Source organism: Cydia strobilella, chromosome 13 (genome assembly GCF_947568885.1).
Source record: "Cydia strobilella chromosome 13, ilCydStro3.1, whole genome shotgun sequence".
Lineage (NCBI taxonomy): Eukaryota > Metazoa > Arthropoda > Insecta > Lepidoptera > Tortricidae > Cydia > Cydia strobilella.
Window position 1 is genome coordinate 14,875,294 of NC_086053.1, and position 18,332 is coordinate 14,893,625.

At 42.9% G+C, this 18,332-nt stretch overlaps 1 protein-coding gene across 1 annotated transcript in view; it reads right to left on the bottom strand.

Moving 5' to 3' along the window:
- Window positions 1-1,815: 1,815 nt before the first annotated feature.
- Window positions 1,816-18,332, bottom strand: part of LOC134746844 (Golgi-specific brefeldin A-resistance guanine nucleotide exchange factor 1) — a 61,086-nt gene continuing 44,569 nt past the window's right edge. Inside the window, exons 22-31 of the mRNA XM_063681412.1 lie at window positions 16,459-16,565; window positions 15,802-16,000; window positions 15,205-15,326; window positions 14,182-14,263; window positions 13,229-13,314; window positions 10,477-10,641; window positions 7,091-7,258; window positions 5,606-5,705; window positions 4,435-4,691; window positions 1,816-3,359 (exon numbers count right to left, since the gene is read on the bottom strand). Coding sequence (XP_063537482.1) covers window positions 2,766-3,359; window positions 4,435-4,691; window positions 5,606-5,705; window positions 7,091-7,258; window positions 10,477-10,641; window positions 13,229-13,314; window positions 14,182-14,263; window positions 15,205-15,326; window positions 15,802-16,000; window positions 16,459-16,565 — 1,880 coding nt within the window. The 3' untranslated portion in view covers window positions 1,816-2,765. The remainder of the gene's footprint in view (window positions 3,360-4,434; window positions 4,692-5,605; window positions 5,706-7,090; window positions 7,259-10,476; window positions 10,642-13,228; window positions 13,315-14,181; window positions 14,264-15,204; window positions 15,327-15,801; window positions 16,001-16,458; window positions 16,566-18,332) is intronic.

Below are 18,332 nucleotides of genomic sequence, written 5' to 3' on the forward strand. Positions count from 1 at the left end.
CCACCCTATGGGTTTTTAAAAACTCACGTTTCACATAAAAAAATACATTGTTATAAATTGTGTAATGTACGGAACCCTTGGAACGCGAGTCCGACTCGCACTTGGCCGGTTTTTATGATAAAGGATGCAACTGAGCAGACGAAACGCCTGATGGTAAGCGATTACCATCGCCCATAGACACCCGCAACACCAGAGGACTTTAAGATGGGAGTTATCTATCAAAAATACAACAGAATAAAATTGTTAAACACTTTTATTAATAAATTGTTAAACATATATTACATCGATAGGTATATATAGCTCTCTATACAAAACGAAACGATTAATTACAATTTACATCCTGAAAAGACCCTGGTACTGAAAACGGTAAAACATTAATACTAGAAATCCTATATACGTTGACTAATAGTTGTATAAGGGCCACTTGCACCATCCCACTAACCCGGGGTTAACCGGTTAAACCTGGCGTTACTATGGTTAACAGTACAATTTGACACTGGTAACGGTTTAACCGGTTAACCCCGGGTTAGTGGGATGTTGCAAGTGGCGCTAAGTGAGCTATCCAATCAACTGTACGGTCAAGAAATTTAATTTCAGTACCATTTCGTACCTTGTCATAGTGACAATAGTATGAGTTTCCTAGCGACTTTCATATTGATTGTCACTATGACAAGGTACGAAAACTACGAAATGGTAGGGAATTTAAATCATTCGACCGTACTATTTACATCAAATGACGAGTTGGGGCGCATTTTACTAGAACTAAAGGAATTAGACGAACTGCCGGTAGGCCTCCAACGAGATGGAGCGACGACCTGGTGAAGGTCGCGGGAATTCGGTGGTTGCGAGCGGCACAGGATCGGTCGGAGTGGCGAGCCTTGGGGGAGGCCTATGTCCAGCAGTGGACGTCTATCGGCTGACATGATGATGATGATGATGATGATGAAAGGAATTTGAACCTTATATACAGTAGTTATTCCATATTACAATGGTATTGAGCACACGGCGCGTTAGCGCTGCCATTTAAATATAAAATGTAACTACTGTACTGAAAGGTTCAAATTGCTTTGTCTTTAGTAAGACGCTCCCCTTCGGCTGTTTGATGTTAACATAAAGGTGCATTCCACGTTCGACGGCAGATGTCGCTATTAGCTGATGTTACTGGTTTGTATGGAAAATATATAAAATGTGACGTTTTCAATTAAAAGGTACCACATTGTCGCTTACTATAAGGACGAAAAAACCTGTCAGAGCGTCCTTATGGCAAGCTACAATGTGGTACCTTTTGCTTGAAAACGACACAAATAACTTCATAACATGGTATTGGTAACGTAATTCTGTATCTCAGATCTCTATACTACATGCGACTGTTATCTACCGTAAAATGGGCCGATTTTATTGTGTTGTATTGTTTTTCGTCAAAATTCAAGACAATAGGGAGTAATATGTTCTGCCGCCAGAGGCAGCACTAACACAAACCTTAAACCATTGACATAGTAGACTTAGAATACTATAAAACAGTTTTTATGTTTAATATGACAGTGATGCATTTAGTAGCGCCCTCTACGCAGAGTTTTGCATAATATTCCCTATTTGGTGGATATAATAGAGGTTCCCTATTCTGTACAATACCTATCTATAAGCGCAATGTTACCCAATACGTATGGTATTTTAGGAACTCTGCAGAAAATTACACACATATTTCTTGTCCATTTTGGGATTTTGAATTTATTCCACCCAGTGAGGAACTTCAAACTGACCAAATTGGAAGTATGTGACGTTCTCAACTAAAAGGTACCACATTGTCGGTTGTCGATAAGGTTGATTTCAAATTAAAGCTTGAAAATAATCATATTAAAACCGACAATAAGTTCCCCTTTTGGTTGAAAACGGCACATATATGTGACGGGAAAAAACTCCAACAAAATATAAATCAGCCCAAGTATGGAAATGCACCTTAAAACATTGCCGCTTAAGTTGATACAATTAATTTTTCACAAAAACACTTGACTATACATATACAATGACGTTACGGCTATCGTTTTAGGTATTTTTCTAGTTCTAATAGCTTTAAATAAATAATAAAACAAAATAAAAACAGTACTTGGAATGTAAATATTATAAAGAAATGTAAATACATAGATTTATGCTAGGCCGGAGTCACAAGTACCCAACTATTCTAATAACGATTAGATATTGCTAGGAAGCACAACTTTTGTAAACTCATCAACAAATAAAGACTTTATTACCATTAGGTGAGGTCGAATATTAAACCACACTTAGCAGTTTCATCCAAATTAAATAATATTTTACAGAAACAAGTCAACAGCAACCAAAACTAACTTTATTACATAAATAACAAAATTCGGATTCCATTTTATTTACATCATGATTACGGTTTACAAAAGTCATGCCTCGAGTTTAGTCATTAACTAATAACAGAGCTCTCGTATTTTTTTATTATTATTTTTAAAAAACATGTTTTTAAGTCATTATAAATTATGACTTTAGTGCATTGTTAATCTAGGTTCCAAACATGAATACAAATCAATAATAAATAGATAATTTACACAAAATGTGAATCCATTGTTATACTTGTCAAGTTATTTTCCAAGAAGTTATTGCACAAAACAATTGTAATACAGACTAGTCAAAACATAATTTAAATCGCCAAACAAAAATAGACCATAAACCGAACATACTAAATCGAAAATGGCATAAACTGAGCTCTGAGCTATTTACAACCAAGTCCCAAAGTCCTCGAGCTATCCGTCTCCAGTCAAACTGTCAAACACCTCGGACCCCGGCGTTACCAACTCATTCACAGAACCGAAGTAACTCGTGAAATTAAAACTCTCTGTCACATTGTCTGTTGAGCCAAATTGAGCTTTATTCTTTACATGCATAGGGGTCGCATTTGCGCTTAGTGATTTCTTGTCTAAGAGCGGTTTTGGATCCTCAGGGTCGTATATAGTTGCCTCTTTAGGGGATATTGTGGTGTCGTTGTAAGGGTTGGTCATGTATTCGGCGAATAGTTCGCTCTGTTTTAATTTGGATACTTCGATTATGTCGTAGTTTAAGTCGATTATGGATGGTTTTGGGTCATTTGGAGTTTGTACTTGAGGTGGTACCGGATTGGAGGGTACTTGTTGTGGTACCGGTACCGGTTGGGGTGGTGGTTGAGGCAGTGGTACCGGTGGTATCGGGTGTGACAAAACTTGTGTTAATGGTACCGAATGGAGTACTTGCTGAACTGGTACCTGTTGTGGTACCGCTTGTGGTTGTGGTATTTGCTCGGGGGCGCGGTAGAGAGTTGGTATTTGTGACTGAAGGGATATTCCTATCGGTGTGGAGACCATCTGGAGAAGAAGAAAGTTTATTTAAAAAAAGTATGCATTACAAGCTAAGTAACGACAAAGCTACTGAGTCGATTTTAATAAGTGAGGTGACAATAGTCCTACTAGTTAAATCGGTTTCTTTTCTAGAACTGTCAAAACGATTTGCTAATATGGCATTTATATGAAACATGACGTCACGGTCAACTCGCCCACTTTTTATACTTCAATCCAATTGATTAAATATAAATTGTTTTTGAAAATAACTGCTATCTATGTTTTTCTAATAATTATCTGGTGCTTTATTTCATGCATGGTGTGAAATAATTTATTTTAAATACAGTAACCCTATAATTCGTTTTGTGGTCTACGTAGAACATATTTTTAACCGACACTAAGCAGAAAGGACGAGATAATACAAGTTTCTTATTTGGTACCAGCGCAGCCAGTTGTGGTGACCGAAGGTGACGAAAACTGAAACGTTGACGATTGGTAGGGTTTGGGGTGATGGCTTTTCCATATATTACAGTATCCCTTTACTCGCCTACTTTCAAGGTCACAGTTCTTCTTTTTAGGGTTCCGTATCCAAAGGGTAAAAACGGGACCCTATTACTAAGACTCCGCAGTCAGTCTGTCTGTCTGTCACCAGGCTGTATCTCATGAACCGTGATAGCTAGACAGTTGAAATTTTCACAGATGATGTTATTCTGTTGCCGCTATAACAACAAATACTAAAAAGTACGGAACCCTCGGTGCGCGAGTCCGACTCGCACTTGGTCGGTTTTTTTAAAGAACTATTAAACTATACTCTGTATCTTTAGGTATTTAAATAAAAGTAAACAAATAATTTGTACATTTTCGGGTAGTTATAACATTTATTGGTTAACCAACCAAATACAAAACCCCTTGGATCTGTCACTGAACGACCTGACTTTATTTAACCTACATTATTTGATCATGTAATATATGTTTTCAACTACCCTCAGCTGGCTTAAGGAGCCATTTGAGGGTAGATTTTGTTTACTTTTATTTAAATACCTAAAGATATATAGTATAGGTTTGTATATAGGCTTTGTTATTGTGTTTCAAATTAACTTACCTCATTCAAAGGCTGTAATAACACCGAAGCGCTGAGACCAGTCTGATCATACAGCGGGTTCCTTATAGGTACCATGCCACTGACTGGCATCACCGGTACCGGCGCGACCAGTTGTGGAGCCCCGTTCAATGCCGAAGACTGGAGAGTGGGTGATGAAGACTGGAGCGTTGGCGATTGAGTCGGGGATGGGGTTTGGAGCGGGTTTTGGGGGATGGTGGGAGAGGAGGGAGGAAGTTGTGTAGGTTTGGTGTCTTTTGCTGTAAGAAAAAAAAATGGCGAGTAAGTATTGCGTAGCTAGTTTTTCCGATCGATAGTCTCTATACAAACCCACGTGCCCTGCGTGCTTTATAATTATTGTATTTATAATTTTTGCAGTTTAAACGACACAAAACAGTCGAGTTAAGGCCCCGTAGGTTCGTTTTATTATCTCAAGGAGCCCACTGACTATCAGTCCGCCGGACGATATCGGCCTGTCAGTTGTTTGGAAGTGTCAAATTTTTGTTCTAACTGACAGGCCGATATCGTCCGGCGGACTGATAGTCAGTGGTCCCCTTCACACTCACTGAGCGTAAGCGAGATGGATGTGCGTGCTCGGGCCCGCGGATATCATGTTTATGAAATTTAATTTGTTGTAAGTTTAAAAAAAATAAAAAGTAATTGCTGTGCTCGCTCAAAAATAAAATTGCGCATTTTTCATATTTTTAGTTCTGTGCATAAATTGTTACAAATTTTTAAAGTGCGTTAAAAACCTATGTTCGTGATTATTTTCGAGTGAAAGTAAAAAAATCACGATCGCTGCTGAAGTCCCTAGAAAAAATCCCCAAAGTTTGGTAAGTAAATTTTTGGCAACCGTATTGTTGTCAAAAAACCGGCAAATTGCGAGTCGGACTCGCGTTCCAATATATAAATATTATAGGACATTCTTACACAGATTTGACTGTCCCACGGTAAGCCCAAGGAGGCTTGTGTTATAGGTACTCAGACAACGATATATATAATATATAATTATTTAAATACATAGAAAACACCCATGACTCAGGAACAAATATCTGAGCTTATCACACAAAATAAATGCCCTTACCGGGATTCGAGCCCAGGACCATCGGCTTCACTACCCACTAGGCCAGACCGGTCGTCGGTCAGTCTTTTTCTGATGATTAATGATATATACCTTCCGGGAAAAGCTCGTCTTTCAGGTTAGGCAGGAATTCTCCTATTTTCTCCCACGTGATGTACCACAGGTCGTTGTAGCCGTCCGTGGTTGTAAATATCTGTGCAAATAAAAATGAACTTTAATCACTACATAGTATAAAACAATAGTAGATTGTTAACCAAGGGACGAAAGGCACTCATTTCTGCCGAGGTATTTTGGCGCTCGAATGCAGTGAGAGCGCCAATAGTCCGAGGCAGAAATGATGCCTTTCACCCGAGTTAAACACTCTACTTTTCATTTCGAATACGAGGAAAGTAAAATGCATGTATTTTTTTTAAAACATGACTAAGTATACATTTTTATAGTATTTCTTGAGGGTACTTTCAATTAACAATTCAGACAAAAGTATCGTTATTTATGGAATGGAGAGTCAAATATCAAAATGAAAAATTTATTACAAATCCATTTAAACTCAAATTTCAATTGCGTATCGTAAAAAAATTAAAAAAGTCGTACTTCGAACGTAAAATGCTCTAGTGCAGACACGTATCATTTTCTGCGCACCTTTTAGAACAACAATGACCCTCTTTCAGAGCATGAGAAATGAAAAGTCGTTTTCCACTATCTGTCCGTCTATGTATGCTTAGAGCTTTAAAACTACGCAACGGATTTTGATGCGGTTTTTTAATAGATAGAGTGATTCAAGAGGAAGGTTTATATGTATAATTTGTAAAGGTTTTGTGTAAATTTGTTGAACTACCCGTGCGAAGCCGGGGCGGGTCGCTAGTGATAAATATTTCTAGGTCCCGTTCAGAAATATAGTCTGGAAGGTAACTTTGGTAAGTTTTGAATTATACGCCTTTTTCTACAGTCAAAACAAAGGGCCTACCGTGGAATACTACGTTCGTTCATTCATCTATTTGCATCTCTCTCTTTCAAATAAGGAAAAGAGTGTGATAAAGATATTTCAAATGTTAATTATCGCGGTAGGCTGTTTCTTGAGCGTTTCTTTATTTTTTTGCAATTTTTTTATATCAATTTTTTGGCAACTTTTGTGTTATTTCTACTCAGAATCATGAGCTATTTAGATCCTAATGGGATAAGAAAATGTTCCAAGTTTTTTTCCTATTGTGTTATCATTTCCATATACTTTGACTGGCGGTAACAAAAAGGCAAGTGAAAAATGTATGGAAATTTTGGGACACTTTTTTTTCTCCTATAAGGATGAAAAGGGCTCGTGATCCTGACTAGAAATAGCACAAAAGTGCCAAAAAAGGTCACATAAAAAAATGGTAAAAAAAAGAAACGCTCTATTAGATTATAACTTAGTTTAGATTCAGAAAGAGAAAATGGCTAAGGGTGTTCATTCTACACTGAAAGCGCTCGCTGTACGTACACTATGTTTCGGTTTCAGTTTAATTTATTTGCCATAAAGTAACATGAGCATCACATAATATGTCAATAAAAGATGGCAAAGCGGGATAACTGCACTATCTGTCTCACCCGCACTGAGTGCATGACCAGTATCATGTTTTTGAGGGACTCGAGCGCCGCTTCGGTGAGGGGGTCCAAGGGGGTCGATATTAGGGTCCGCTGTACGGACACTATGCGGAGCCAGAGCGCGCCGAATGTTGGTCGTGGTGATAAGGCGGAGAGGTGGTGCAGGAACACCTGAAATATAAAAGAGAATAAATTAAAATTAAAAGTTCTCATTTAAAAATTTTCATATAATTTAAAATAAATAATTTGGAAATATGTATGTACTTTTAAACCCTTAGGGTTACGGTATTCAGCGGAGCGTGTAGCGTTACGTCGAGCGCCCATGAACATCCTTCGGAAAATTAACTTAGAAATGAATTGGGTCGGTGCAAAGATACGTAAACACGTAATTGTTTATCATGGACGGCCGCATCTTATGTTACGTTTCGCTCAAGCATACCTTTTACGATTATGATTTTTTTAAAACAGTTGGCCGGACAATTCCAGCGCTATTACCGTATTTTTAGTTTTTTTACATGAAAAACAGTTTACCCTAGATTATACTGTAATACCCCTTTTTTTTATTCTTACTGGAATTTCTAAGAACGAGTCAAAAATAACTATTTTATGTTTTAATAATTATAAGCAAAAGTTCCCCAATTCTTATATACAATCGCAATAAAAATTTCGTTAGCGCGATGTAGGAATCGTCGTTCTCAGTACAGCGCCATCTAGCGTGATATTTGGCAAACCTTTTTATATGAATGTACACTACGGACTCCCAGCCCGCGCCGCCCAGCGCGTGCAGGCCGGGCGCTAGCAGCGCTCGCTGGAGGTACGCTACACCTCTAGATAGTACACCACGGACTGGAACAACATGTCCCGTACCTTGCACAGTATAGTGTTGGCGCGGCTGGCGTGCTGGGGCGCCACCGCGGCCAGCAGCGGGAACAGCACCGCGGCGAAGCACGCCTCCCAGCGCGCGCCGCCCAGCGCGTGCAGGCCGGGCGCTAGCAGCGCTCGCTGGAGGTACGCTATACCTCTAGATAGTACACCACGGACTGGAACAACATGTCCCGTACCTTGCACAGTATAGTGTTGGCGCGGCTGGCGTGCTGGGGCGCCACCGCGGCCAGCAGCGGGAACAGCACCGCGGCGAAGCACGCCTCCCAGCGCGCGCCGCCCAGCGCGTGCAGGCCGGGCGCTAGCAGCGCTCGCTGGAGGTACGCTATACCTCTAGATAGTACACCACGGACTGGAACAACATGTCCCGTACCTTGCACAGTATAGTGTTGGCGCGGCTGGCGTGCTGGGGCGCCACCGCGGCCAGCAGCGGGAACAGCACCGCGGCGAAGCACGCCTCCCAGCGCGCGCCGCCCAGCGCGTGCAGGCCGGGCGCTAGCAGCGCTCGCTGGAGGTACGCTATACCTCTAGATAGTACACCACGGACTGGAACAACATGTCCCGTACCTTGCACAGTATAGTGTTGGCGCGGCTGGCGTGCTGGGGCGCCACCGCGGCCAGCAGCGGGAACAGCACCGCGGCGAAGCACGCCTCCCAGCGCGCGCCGCCCAGCGCGTGCAGGCCGGGCGCTAGCAGCGCTCGCTGGAGGTACGCTATACCTCTAGATAGTACACCACGGACTGGAACAACATGTCCCGTACCTTGCACAGTATAGTGTTGGCGCGGCTGGCGTGCTGGGGCGCCACCGCGGCCAGCAGCGGGAACAGCACCGCGGCGAAGCACGCCTCCCAGCGCGCGCCGCCCAGCGCGTGCAGGCCGGGCGCTAGCAGCGCTCGCTGGAGGTACGCTACACCTCTAGATAGTACACCACGGACTGGAACAACATGTCCCGTACCTTGCACAGTATAGTGTTGGCGCGGCTGGCGTGCTGGGGCGCCACCGCGGCCAGCAGCGGGAACAGCACCGCGGCGAAGCACGCCTCCCAGCGCGCGCCGCCCAGCGCGTGCAGGCCGGGCGCTAGCAGCGCTCGCTGGAGGTACGCTATACCTCTAGATAGTACACCACGGACTGGAACAACATGTCCCGTACCTTGCACAGTATAGTGTTGGCGCGGCTGGCGTGCTGGGGCGCCACCGCGGCCAGCAGCGGGAACAGCACCGCGGCGAAGCACGCCTCCCAGCGCGCGCCGCCCAGCGCGTGCAGGCCGGGCGCTAGCAGCGCTCGCTGGAGGTACGCTATACCTCTAGATAGTACACCACGGACTGGAACAACATGTCCCGTACCTTGCACAGTATAGTGTTGGCGCGGCTGGCGTGCTGGGGCGCCACCGCGGCCAGCAGCGGGAACAGCACCGCGGCGAAGCACGCCTCCCAGCGCGCGCCGCCCAGCGCGTGCAGGCCGGGCGCTAGCAGCGCTCGCTGGAGGTACGCTATACCTCTAGATAGTACACCACGGACTGGAACAACATGTCCCGTACCTTGCACAGTATAGTGTTGGCGCGGCTGGCGTGCTGGGGCGCCACCGCGGCCAGCAGCGGGAACAGCACCGCGGCGAAGCACGCCTCCCAGCGCGCGCCGCCCAGCGCGTGCAGGCCGGGCGCTAGCAGCGCTCGCTGGAGGTACGCTATACCTCTAGATAGTACACCACGGACTGGAACAACATGTCCCGTACCTTGCACAGTATAGTGTTGGCGCGGCTGGCGTGCTGGGGCGCCACCGCGGCCAGCAGCGGGAACAGCACCGCGGCGAAGCACGCCTCCCAGCGCGCGCCGCCCAGCGCGTGCAGGCCGGGCGCTAGCAGCGCTCGCTGGAGGTACGCTATACCTCTAGATAGTACACCACGGACTGGAACAACATGTCCCGTACCTTGCACAGTATAGTGTTGGCGCGGCTGGCGTGCTGGGGCGCCACCGCGGCCAGCAGCGGGAACAGCACCGCGGCGAAGCACGCCTCCCAGCGCGCGCCGCCCAGCGCGTGCAGGCCGGGCGCTAGCAGCGCTCGCTGGAGGTACGCTATACCTCTAGATAGTACACCACGGACTGGAACAACATGTCCCGTACCTTGCACAGTATAGTGTTGGCGCGGCTGGCGTGCTGGGGCGCCACCGCGGCCAGCAGCGGGAACAGCACCGCGGCGAAGCACGCCTCCCAGCGCGCGCCGCCCAGCGCGTGCAGGCCGGGCGCTAGCAGCGCTCGCTGGAGGTACGCTATACCTCTAGATAGTACACCACGGACTGGAACAACATGTCCCGTACCTTGCACAGTATAGTGTTGGCGCGGCTGGCGTGCTGGGGCGCCACCGCGGCCAGCAGCGGGAACAGCACCGCGGCGAAGCACGCCTCCCAGCGCGCGCCGCCCAGCGCGTGCAGGCCGGGCGCTAGCAGCGCTCGCTGGAGGTACGCTATACCTCTAGATAGTACACCACGGACTGGAACAACATGTCCCGTACCTTGCACAGTATAGTGTTGGCGCGGCTGGCGTGCTGGGGCGCCACCGCGGCCAGCAGCGGGAACAGCACCGCGGCGAAGCACGCCTCCCAGCGCGCGCCGCCCAGCGCGTGCAGGCCGGGCGCTAGCAGCGCTCGCTGGAGGTACGCTATAGCGCTGTTCGCCACCTGACACAAATACAACATTGTGCAACGTGGGGGGTAAGTCAAATATAACACTCACTCGAGTAACAATATACTTACCCTCGGAGTTACACACAATGTTTTTCATCACACTTGCGAAGAAAAAACTAAATTTTAAGCGAAATCATTAAATACGGCGACATCTCAAACATTCGTCCGCCATTTTGAAATTTTTTGGCCGTTTAGGCATCGAAGACACAGACCCATCGGCATTCAGCCACAATTGAAAATTGTGTAAAAATATATGAAACGGCTATTAAATTAATAAATTATAGTACATTATGATACAAGTGTGCTAAGTTGGTCAATACACACGAGGCGATATTGTGCGCGCGAGCTGTAAGCGCTGCGCAATAAGAAAGCCGATGTGTGTAATGACCAATGCACACGCGTTTCATACGACGTTTTTCAACACACTTGCGAGAAAAAAAAGAAACTTTCATATTAATCAAATTGTAATAGTTAAAACAGTTAGTATTGTGTGTTTCATCTGTCATACTCGTACTGCCGGCCGGCCCTCGCTCTCCCCGGCCGCGGGCGGCGCGGCGGGCGGGCCGGCCGGGCCGCGCACTGCGCAGGCGGTCGGGCGCGCCCGTGCCCGCCAGTCCGACCAATTAAAGAAGGCTCCCTTTCCATGCATATTATTAGCAATCAGTTAGCTTCTTAACTCAGTCGGATAATATAATGAAAAAGCACGATTGGAATAATACACTGAAAGAGCTAGCGTGTTTAATATCTGGGATTATGAGCCAAAAATCGGTGGAATAAAAACGTCGTTTTGAGCAAGTGTGTTGAAAAATATTTTAAAGCATAAACAAAAAAATATTATTTACAAACGTCATTATTTATAAAGTAAAACTCATTATTTATACCTACTTGGTTCGTATGAATTAGTGACAATAGTGACATAATACAATGACAATAAAAAAGTTATAGCTTTTTTTTTCAGAATCTATTACTCCTGCGGGAACAATATAGGCCTTTGTCCTTCAGTACACCTGCATGAAATAAGATCTTTTTCGAGCAAGTGTGATGAAAAACTGTTTTTAAAAGCTCCTCTACTCTATGACTGTCGGGCACGATAGTGTAGAGGGCATACTAGGCAGTGCTCGCCAGTCATCGTCTATCATCGCCTGCGACCCGTGAGTTGTCGGTTTTTGGGCACACATCAAAGGGAATCGCCGGCGGGTGGTTGCGTTGTACAGGCGTTTATGAGGATGTTTGCACGATGATCTTGCCGATGATACTATCAACGATCATCGCCGATAGTGTAGAGGAGGCATAAAATGTAGCAAAAAAATTCAAAATATTCCGATTAGGTCCGGATACTTAAGGATGGAGGACCTGTCCAATTTCTTTGTCCAATGTGTATTGTGTCTCACATTTTGCTCAATGAGAGAGTGGGACGCACTAAAGTACCGAATCGAAACCACACTTAATAACTTTATTCTCAAGCAAGTTAAGAATATACCTACAACTATTTTTACGTCGGATATTATTTTATTTTTTTATTTTCTATTTTCGAATTTCTCTTTATAATACTCGGGTACATTCGAAAATGTATTTCTTAACATGGCTCGGAACCGGTTTTTTCTTCATACAAAAAATACCGGTGTTATTACGTTCTTTTTTTTTCTTTGATTTATTATTTGAGTATAGTTCTTATAGTTTCAGAGAAAAGTGGCTGTGACATACGGACGGACAGACAGACAGACAGACAGAGACATGACGAATCTATAAGGGTTCCGTTTTTGCCATTTGGCTACGAAACCCTAAAAATGAAGAAAATGTATGTGATTTTTTTTGTGTTATGTCACACAAAGACACAAAGGAAGCCATAATCGACGCCGCAATATGTTTCACCGCGTGTAAAGTTTCTTCCTATTTATAGGCAGTGCCGAACAAGTTCTATTTGTTTTCAATATTAGTATGTTATATTTAATGGGACTATAGGTCTAATTAAACGCCCTGGTGCAGCGCGAGCGCCATGTTCGCGGAGGGGCGCGCGCCGGGCCGGGCCGCGCTGCTGCGCGCGAGGAGCGCCACCGCCAGAAAGAGAAAGGCGATCTACGTCTCCTCCAACACGCTGCTGTCAGCGGTCAGAGAGTGGGACGCCAGTCCGCTGCACGAGCGCTGGAGGGGTCTACCACAAGCCTGAATCGGGGTCGGAGTTACCCGAGACGCAGGTCCTTATTTGAAGTTATAATTATTTTTTTGTGTTTGTGTACGTCTTAATCTTAATTTAATTTAATCATATATTATTATGTAATTTGTTTTAAATGTTTTAAACTCATATGGAAATATTTTCTGGATTAAATAATTTCATTCATTCATTCATTAAACTTATCTGTATGTGACTGTTTGTTTCCTAAATAAAAAAATAAATAAAAAAAAGTGGCGTCTAATTCAGGAATCCGCAAATACCATGCCGATAGCCAAGTAATATGGTTTTTACAGATATTTTAATGTTGAGGACATTTCTGATTCTGGAAAGTACACTTTTTTTGCAATTCACTCAGTTGTTTAATCCAAATGGTTTCCACGATTTTTAATGTAAGCCATGTAAACTTACTTGTTTCCTTCTGTCTGTACAAAATTCGGCTATGCCTTGCAACAAAGGCTTCCACGCCACTTCCCATAGGTCGTATTCCTCAGCACCTAAAAAATAGTTTTTAATAGAATACACAAAGCCGTCGTCCCCTCATGGGCCACCACATGTCATATCTTTAGAGGACATGATGGTGTAAATCAAATGCCCAAATACATGCAAATTACTTTAATAAAAAAAAAGGTGTGGCTTGTACAGAGATCGAATTAGAAGTGAACGATGACATTTAAAAATGTTCCAAGCACTGTGAGCGCCTACTGATATAGACGCGCAAAATTTACCACACGCACTTATCAATGTCATTTTAACATAGGCTCCAAAGCCTGTACACTCTGATCAAACGGGAGAACATTGTTAGTTTCTGCAAATCCCAGCGGCTGAGATGGGCGGGTCACCTCGAAAGAATGCCCGATTCGAGAGCTCCAAAAATTATGACAAGGTGGACGCCACACCAGAAAAGACCTAGTGGTAAGCCTAAGAAAAGATGGGTGGACTGCGTGGAAGAAGATTTTAGGAAAATGAGGAAATATACCAACTGGGGAAAGGTTGCCAAGGATCGCGACAACTGGAGGAAGATAGTAGAGGAGGGTTGTAGCGCCATCGGAAGTAAGTAAGTAGAATACACAATGCACAAGATTTAAGACATAGACAATAAAATTTGTAACGTTATTGACGGCATATTGACGGCTCGATGTCGTAAAAGCGGATATGAGCGCAAACGGGCTTACGCGAGAGGACGCCCAGGATCGAGCAAAGTGGAGAAAGGCAAGTAGGAAAGCGGACCCTGGCAAAGGCCGGGATAACGCTAGGTAGAAGAAGAGTGTCTTTATTTCAGTTTATTTCAATTCTTAGTGTTATTGGAGGTTTTTTCAAATGTAGACTGTAACTAAGAATTAGGGTTGTAAATCCTACGTTACCTTGCTCCTGGTCGGCCTCGTCTCGCCACCACTTGAATATTTGCGCTGTACGACTGTGTAGCGTGTGCATTAGGTCTAAAAGCTGAAACAGCATCACAGGTTACTGCACATTCAAATAGCAACATTAGTAAACAAATACTGTTTCTGTGAAAGAATAAAAAATAAGCAACGTTCGAGTTGAATTACTCTACGCAGTGATTTTATAGGTCATACTGGACTTTTATTATGGGACCAATGCCGAAATCGCGAAAAGAAATTTTGCTGTTTCATACATTACGGCTGATGTGATGCCGCTGGTTTCTATGGGACAGCCAAAAATTTTTTTTGCGATTTCAGCATTGGTCCCATAATAAAAGTTGTTCAGTGTGACCTATAAAATCACTACGTAGAGTATGAACGGTAGTAAAAATTTCAACCTGTATATTGTGGAATAATTTGCAAATTATAGAGAGAGGTCATCAGTTGAGGGATTGTTGCTCGTCGCTTAGAAGCATTTTTTTTGATGGTAAACTTATGTTTACAGCTGGTAGTCTGTCAATAAACACCAACAACGGCAAAAGGAAGTTTCTACGTTACCAATCCATACTAAAATTATAAATGCGAAAGTGTGTCTGTCTGTCTGTTACCTCTTCACGCTTAAACCGCTGAACCAATTTAGTCGAAATTTGGTATAGAGATAGTTTTAGTCCCGGGGAAGGACATAGTGTAGTTTTTATCCCAGAAGTCATACTTAAAGGGGGTGAAAAGGGGGGGTAGACGTTTGTATGAGGAATCGATAAAAAGCAGACTAACTCCACGCAGACGAAGTCGCGGGCAAAAGCCAATATTTTTATAAATATTATATTTTTATTTTTATAATGTTTACCTGCAGATTGATCATATGGTGGTCCTGAGTGTCATTTTCATCGCCACTGTCTTCGTAAAACCCTAAGTATGCGCTAAATGACACACTTATATTTGCAGCTGGTGGTTTTCGTCGATTTTTTTAGTGAATACCGTCTGTCTAAAGCGAATAATGCATACCTGCAAACTGACCATGTGGTATTGGTCCTGTGTGTCGTCCTCTTCTTCGCTGCTATGTTCGTAACTTCCTCGGCGCGCGGAGCTAGGTCGCTTTAGGCCTTCGCGGGCCTTCTGCTTTTTAGCTAATAACAAAAATATCATTTTAGTTAATTATATTCTGGTCTTTAGTTAATTTTAGTTAATTATACTTCTAAATGGCCTCTTACGGCGCCATACTATTATGTTTTGTGGTAACTTAATTGTCTAATGTAGTAGTAGTGGTAAGCTCTTTATTGGACACAACATAGTCATAAGAATAACAATAAAAAAAAAAAAAAGAAATGTATGTAAAGTCGCCATCAGATATATCGGAGCGCCCGAGGTGCTCACAAATATCTGAACACGCCTCTATTGTCATGGCGCTAGGTGCGTGTTCAGATATTTTTGAGGCCCTCGGCCGCTCCAATATATCTGATGGCGACTGTACAATGTTAATTTTTGACGCATTTAACCAACTTTACTTACTACAACTTTACTTTTTTTTTACTAATGGCCATGGCGTCAATCCGAAAACCCTTTGGTGGTACTCAATGCGCCAGTTGTATGTGCCACATTTACCTCTAGTTAAAGTGGCGTGCGCGAATATCCTGACAGCGCGCACGGCGGCGCGGCAGTTGTGGGGTGTCACATGCGCCACGTCGCGCACCACGAGGGCGAGCGCCTCGCAACAACGCGCCAGCGCGGCGCGCTTGTACGGGAGGAATGTTAGCTGCTCTGTGTCGAAGTCTGTGTCGGGGGTGGTAGTTTCGTTTTTCACCTGTCAAAACATAAGATAATCCATACTAATATTATAAATGCGAAAGTCTGTCTGTGTGTTACCTCTTCACGTTTAAACCGCTGAACCTATTTAGTTGAAATTTGGCATAGAGATAGTTTGAGTCCCGGAGAAAGACATAGGATAGTTTTTATCCCGAAAATCATCCCTTAAGAGGGTCGAAAGCGGGGTGGAATTTAAATAATTAATAAAGTGCCTGATAATTTGTGTCCATAAGAAATTAAGCATATGCTCAAATTGCATGATTGCTATTACACTTTATCCAGGCGCTATTCTTACTCTAGCTGCGGTTATTAAGTCCACGCAGTCGAAGTCGCGGGCAAAAGCTAGTTTAATTATAAAAGAAAACAATACGAGTAAAATGAACCATACTTAGCTTTAGTCATAAAGCTTTTTTTTATGCTAAAGGGGGTGTACTATAAATGGACAAAAATATTCACCAATATCCATCCGTGAGCGCGTGGCGATTGAGACAATTCGCTGTCAGACGAGGCCGATGTAGGCCGTCTCTCTCCCTCTTCCTCGGAGCCTTCAGATCGACTCGAAGCTGCAAAAGAATTTATGTTAGTTTACTATAGTTTTATTTTTATTTTATTTAAAAGGCACACTAAACAGACAACATTCAACATAGTTACAAAGAGTACATGAGTGGTAGGTATTGCATAAGAATGCCATCCAAAGCAAGCATGCACAGCAAGAAAGAAATATTACGAGCAAAAACTATCCTAAAAGTTTGTCAAAGGACTGTTTCAGAAATCAGAAATCATCGCATATATTCGTGAGAAACTATAACATACAAAAGTATAAAAACAACAAAGAAAATCAAAAACCAACTACATTTGTTTCTCGCTAACTAAGACAGGACAACCTAAGCAAAACATCAGCTTGAAAATTCATAAATGTCGTCCTACTCCCGACATTGCCTGTAAATGCACTACAATAGAACAGGTACACTCAACAAAATACCTAGGTGTTGAAATCGATGAGAATTTAAAATGGGATCTACATTGCAAACATATTGCTAATAAAATTAGACAAACCGCGTATATATTTCTAGAACTTCGAAATATAATTGACCAGAGAACACTTGAAACTGTGTATTTTGCCTTAACCCAGACTATACTATTGTATGGAATCATAGCGTGGGGTGCCTGTACCGCAAAAAATATAGCAAACATTGAGATTGCACAGAAACTGATCCTAAAAATTATTAAAAGAAAACCAAGGCGTTTTTCTACTGAAGCAATTTATAGGTTAAGTAAAGTGTTAGCACCAAGGCAACTATACATCTGGCAAGTAATAATATATATTAGTAGACATATAGATGACATGGTATTAAATGTTAACCCGGCAAACCTTCGAAACACCAGAAGCAAATATAAGATACCGATTACGAACAGTGCTGCAGCTAGGAAACACTACTCATATGTTGGAACTAGGCTTTTTGACAAATTACCAGGTGACCTACAGGACATAATACAACCTAGCTATTCAAGCGTGTCTACTCAAAATAATCAAAGTTACATAAGTATGCTAAATAAGAAAACTAAAGTGTTTCTCCTAAGTTTTTCTTTTACTGAATTTAAAGACTTCTACACAAAAATATTTCCTCAGTGAATGGATTGCTACGTAACTCTGTGTCATATTTCTCTATTTTTCCATATAATATATATGTATGTATGTGTATTAAATACCTCCCTATCAACGATTTTAATGCGCACGTTGAGTCAACTGTTTGGGAACGGTTTCTGTGTGGAAATGTCAATGAGTCTCTGGAATGTTTTAATACCTGCCTCAAACATATATTTGATTTGTATGCTCCTGTTAAAAAGACCTATATAAAAAATAAAAGCTATCCTTGGGTGACTTCAACAGTCAAAGACATGATAAAACTAAGAGATGAAGCATATGATAGAAGTCGGAAAAGTGGACTTGATTCACATAAGCTGTATTACAAGAATTTGAAAAGTATTGTTAACCAAGCAATGTTTACTGAGAAACAAGCATATTTCAACTGCAATGTTAATGCACACTATAAAAACTCTCGTAAACTATGGAAAAACGTCAAACACAGTATAGTTGACTTTAAAAATAAACACTCTAGCCTACCTTGTCACCTCAATGATCCTAACTTAATTAATAAACATTTTCTTAATACTCCTAAAACAAGTGTTACAATATCTGACCTCACGTTTTTTGAACATAATCGTTTTAACTCCGCTACTTTCAATTTGAAACCAGTCGATGAAAATACAGTCGCTAAAATTATTTTGAATTTCTCGTCTAATTCTCAGGGGTCTGACGGTATCACGCG